The sequence below is a fragment of the Pelodiscus sinensis genome, unplaced genomic scaffold, assembly GCF_049634645.1.
Source record: "Pelodiscus sinensis isolate JC-2024 unplaced genomic scaffold, ASM4963464v1 ctg42, whole genome shotgun sequence".
In the NCBI taxonomy this organism is placed as follows: domain Eukaryota; kingdom Metazoa; phylum Chordata; order Testudines; family Trionychidae; genus Pelodiscus; species Pelodiscus sinensis.
In genome coordinates, this window is record NW_027466041.1 from 1,425,001 (window position 1) to 1,430,000 (window position 5,000).

At 61.6% G+C, this 5,000-nt stretch overlaps 1 protein-coding gene across 1 annotated transcript in view; it reads left to right on the forward strand.

Moving 5' to 3' along the window:
- Positions 1 to 3,692, forward strand: part of LOC142826318 (uncharacterized) — a 3,848-nt gene extending 156 nt beyond the window's left edge. The window contains exons 1-2 of the mRNA XM_075918567.1: positions 1 to 210; positions 654 to 3,692. The exon at positions 1 to 210 is cut by the window's left edge and continues 156 nt beyond it. Coding sequence (XP_075774682.1) covers positions 1 to 210; positions 654 to 3,692 — 3,249 coding nt within the window. The remainder of the gene's footprint in view (positions 211 to 653) is intronic.
- Positions 3,693 to 5,000: the final 1,308 nt, after the last annotated feature.

Genomic DNA, 5,000 nt, shown 5'->3' on the forward strand with positions numbered 1-5,000 from the left:
TGGCGCCGTCCTGGTCGCTACCGCCGCGGGAAGGTCAACGAGAGGGAAGTGGACGTGCGACGGTACCGGGCGCAAGCCCACCAAAACCACCCGCGCCAAGGGGCCCCTGTTTTCGCTGCGGGCAGGAAGGACACCACATTAAAGACTGCCCCTTCATGGACTGCTCGTATGCGCAGGCCTTGGCCGGGGATGGGGTACCCACTACGGACGGTAAGATATTGCGAGACGTGAAGATTGGGGATAATCTCGTGACGGCCCTAGTGGACTCGGGGTGCAGCCAGACTATGGTGCGGGCCGAACTGGTTCCTCAAGGGGGGCCCCGGGGACCACCCGTGCAGGTACAGTGTGTACACGGGGATACACACCGGTACTCCACGGCGTGGGTACAACTACGCGATGAGGGAGAAGATAGTTGGTGTTATGTGATACTGGCTCCTCGCCTCGCGTATCCGGCCCTATTAGGCCGAGATTGGACTGGGTTTCGTAGGGCGGTGGGAGAGTGGCAAAGATCCGAGGGCTCGGGCGAGGAGGGAGAACGCATAGCGGCCCTTGGGGAGACACCGACAGGCAACGCCCCTACGACCCCGGAGGGGGGAGGGCCGAACCCCGAGGAGCTAGGCCACCTAGAGCTCGATGGGGGGGACTTCCTCCAGGAGCAGAGAGAGGATCCTACGCTACGACACGCCTGGGATACGGCGCGCGAGGAGGCCGAGGGGCAAGCGGGGACAGCCGACAGACCGGCGGGACCACACTTTGAGGTACGAGCGGATCGGCTGTACCGGGTAGACGAAGGGGGGGTTGACCAGGGCACCCGACGGCAACTGCTAGTACCCCGCCGGTACCGTTACCCCCTTATGGAGGTGGCTCACGCCAACCCATGGGCCGGACATTTAGGGCAGGAGAAAACAGTGAAGCGAATACTGCAGCGTTTCTACTGGCCCGGGGTGTACCGCGAGGTGCGGGACTTTTGTGAATCCTGCCCCCAATGCCAGAAAGCGGGACCCCGAAACGTGCCAAAAGCCCCCCTGGTCCCCCTCCCGGTAGTCGATGTTCCCTTCGAGAGAATAGCGATGGACGTGGTGGGGCCCCTCGATAAGTCGAAAGCAGGGCATCAGTACATACTGGTCATCCTGGACTATGCCACCCGGTACCCGGAGGCGGTGCCCCTCCGAAATACGTATGCTACCACCATAGCGACAGAATTAATGAAGTTGTTCTCCCGGGTCGGACTGCCCAGGGAGATTTTGACAGATCAAGGCACAAATTTTACCTCTCGGGTAATGTCGGAGTTGTGCCGACTGTTCCAAATTAAGAGTATAAGAACCTCGGTGTACCACCCCCAGACGGATGGGCTGGTCGAGCGGTTTAATCGGACGCTGAAGGGCATGCTACGGCGGTTCACCGAGCAAGATCCGCGAGACTGGGACACACTATTACCAGCCCTATTATTCGCCGTGCGAGAAGCCCCGCAGGCGTCAACCGGGTTCTCGCCCTTTGAATTATTGTATGGGCGACAACCGAGGGGCATATTGGATGTAATCCGAGAAAGGTGGGAGGATCAAGAAACTCGGGTGCGTGGGTCGGTACAGTATATTCTAGATTTGAGACAGAGGTTGAGGTCCCTCGCGGAGGTGGCGAGGGACAACTTAGAAAGTGCACAGGAGGTACAGGCCCGATACTACAACCGGGGGGCCCGGCTCCGGGTTTTCGAGCCAGGCCAGCGGGTCCTATTACTCCTTCCCACGCCAGGGTCAAAACTTGTAGCTAAGTGGCAAGGACCCTTTGAAGTGGTAAGACGTATCGGGGAAGTAGACTATGAGGTCAAGCTGACGGGGAGGGCAGAAGGTACTAAGGTGTACCACGTGAATCTATTAAAAGCGTGGAAGGGTCGGGAGGCTATGTTTATAAATCCCCTGCCCCCAGACCCCGAACTAGGCCCAGGAGGGGTAGAGCAGACCACCCCAGGTCTTTTACAGCTGGGAGACGACTTAGACCCAGAACAACGGATGGAGATGGAAGCCTTGCTGCACCAGTTCCCCGACGTGATGACAGAACAGCCCGGACACACCGCCGTGACCTATCACCACATCGAGACGGAACCAGGAAAGAAGGTACGAGACCAGGTACGACCCTTACCCCGAAAGATGTGGGAACCGGTGAAAGAGGAGTTACAGAGAATGATCCAGTGGGGCGTGGTAGAAGAGTCATATAGCGAGTGGCGCAGCCCGATAGTTCTAGTACCCAAACCGGATGGGTCGATGAGGTTCTGCATCGATTTTCGTAAAGTGAACGCCCTCTCCCGATTCGACGCGTACCCCATGCCACGGGTAGACGAGCTGTTGGACCGCCTGGGGGGCGCACAATACCTGTCCACCCTCGATCTGACCCGCGGCTATTGGCAGATCCCCCTGTCCCCTCCGTCCAGGGAAAAGACGGCCTTCTCAACCCCCTTTGGGCTGTACCACTTCGTCCGAATGCCCTTCGGCCTCCATGGGGCAGCCGCCACCTTTCAGCGGCTCATGGACCGGGTGTTAAAGACTCATGACCAGTTCGCCGCGGCATACATTGACGATATTGTCGTATATAGTAAATCCTGGGCTGAGCACCTACAGCATGTGAAGGCCATACTACAAGAACTCCGCCAGGCGGGGCTGACGGCGAACCCACGGAAATGCCATTTCGGTGAGAAGGAGGTCTCCTATCTGGGCTATACAGTCGGGAGAGGTCGGCTCCGCCCGTTGGTCGAGAAGGTAGCCGCGCTACGCACGTTCCAGCCACCCCGGACCAAACGACAGGTTAGGCGGTTCTTAGGGTTGGCCGGCTATTATCGCCGCTTTGTGCCTAATTTTGCAGCAATAGCGGCTCCCCTAACGGACCTAACACGGGCGGCGCTCCCCCAGAAGGTACGGTGGTCGCCGGAATGTGAAAAGGCCTTCCAGGAGTTAAAAGATCGACTAATCCAGGCCCCAGTGCTAGCCCAGCCCGACTTCAGTCGGCCCTTCACCCTATACACAGACGCCTCGGAAACTGGAATAGGGGCTGTCCTGGCACAAGGGGAGGGTGCGGACGAACACCCCGTCATCTATATTAGCCGCAAGTTGTTCATGCGGGAGCGTAAGTACGCAACAGTCGAAAAAGAAGCATTGGCGGTGAAATGGGCAATTGACCTATTAAGATATTATCTTCTAGGCAACCGGTTCCGAGTCGTGACGGACCACGCACCCCTACGCTGGCTGCAGACCATGAAGGATACAAACGCCAGGGTGATGCGGTGGTATTTGTCCCTACAGCCTTACGCGTTTGATGTGGCCCACAGGGCTGGAAGCTTACATCAAAACGCAGATTTCTTTTCGAGACGGCACGAGGAGGAGGAGGAAGAAACTACGGAACTAGAAAGGGTGACTGACTTGGGAAGGGGGGTGTGTGACGAGGCGGCCCCCGCTCGTCCCTGGGGTGCCGCCGAACAGGCTTTGATAGGGGAAAAGGGGGGGGCCTGCCGAGGCTGCGCGGCGTGCACGCGAGCCGCGCCGGCACAGGGACAGCTGATCGCCCCCCCCCAAAGCGGTAACCCCGGGGCCGCCGGCGCCGAGACAACGGGGGGGGGGCGGCACCCCCCCGCCGTGACTGACAGGAGAGCCGGCCAATGGGGGCACCGGACGGGCGGTACGGGGAACGCCCGCCCGGTGACGTAAGGAGACGCGTCCGCCGGGCGGGAGTTTTAAAATGGACTCCCTTCCGCTCAAGAGGGAGGAGGAGAGAGAAGGAGTTGGGTGACAGCCGCGCGGAGGCTGGTTGCCAAAGAGGTGGGGGTCGGGAGGAACCACCCCCCTTTTTCTTGAGCCCAGACTCGACAGTTCCCTAGGCTGGGGAGCTAGCCCGGCGCCGAGTGCGGGCGGGCAGACGCCCGGCGGCCAGCTCGACGGACGGACCCAAGGTGACCACCCCGGGGGGGGGGTGGGTCGGAAGGACACCGGAGGAGGGGAAGGAAGTGGCCCAGGGCAGAGCTCATTAGAGCTGGTGGGCTGACGAGTTTCGGCAAGGAGCCCCGTCAGCCGGACCGGAGCTGTGTATCTCCGTGTCCTTAGGGCCCTGGGCTGGGGCCCGTGAGTGAGGGAGGGCCCGGGCCCCCCTTTCCCTCCCCCTCTCCCTCGGGAGGGGGAGAAGCATTTGAGATAGGAGCCGGCCGTGCAGCGTCATAAGTCACGGCCGACCACCAGAATCACTCCCGGGAAAACGGGAAGCCTGATCCCGAAGGGGGAATCAAGCCACGCGGGGTGTGGACATAGGACCCCGAACCGGGGCCGGGAGGTGCCTCGGTACATGACTGAACGCCTCTAAGTCAGAATCCCCCCTAAACGTAACGATACGGCAGCGCCGCGGAGCCTCGGTTGGCCCCGGATAGCCGGCCCCCCCCCCCCCCCCCGGGGAAGGGGCTCGGTGAGGAGAGCCACTCGCGTCGGGACCGGAGTGTGGACAGAAGGGAGCCGCCTCTCACCCGTTGCGCACCGCATGTTCGTGGGGAACCCGGTGCTAAATCATTCGTAGACGACCTGATTCTGGGTCAGGGTTTCGTGCGTAGCAGAGCAGCTACCTCGCTGCGATCTATTGAAAGTCAGCCTTCGACACAAGACTTTGTCTCTTCTCCCCCGAGGCGGGCGGGGCGACTCTCGCGGGAGGGTCCCTGCCGCCGGAGGAGCAGGCGGGCAGGGCGGCCCTCGCCAGGGGAGGGCCCGGCCGCCTCTCTCCTCTCCCAAGACCGGGGTTGACCTGGTGGCCGCTGCCAGGGACGGAGGATGGGGCCCCTCAGTTTCCCCTCTGGGCCAGCAGGTCAACCCCCCCACCCAGCGCCCCAGTCTGACCGCGCGGGTTGACCTGGAGGCCGGACTGCTCTCCCGGGGGGGGGGGGGCGGCGGGCAAGCCTCACGGGGCAGGGGACGCTAAATGCACTCGGGGTAGCAGGTCTGGGTGGTGGTGGTGCGAGGCTTAATAGTCGCCTCAGG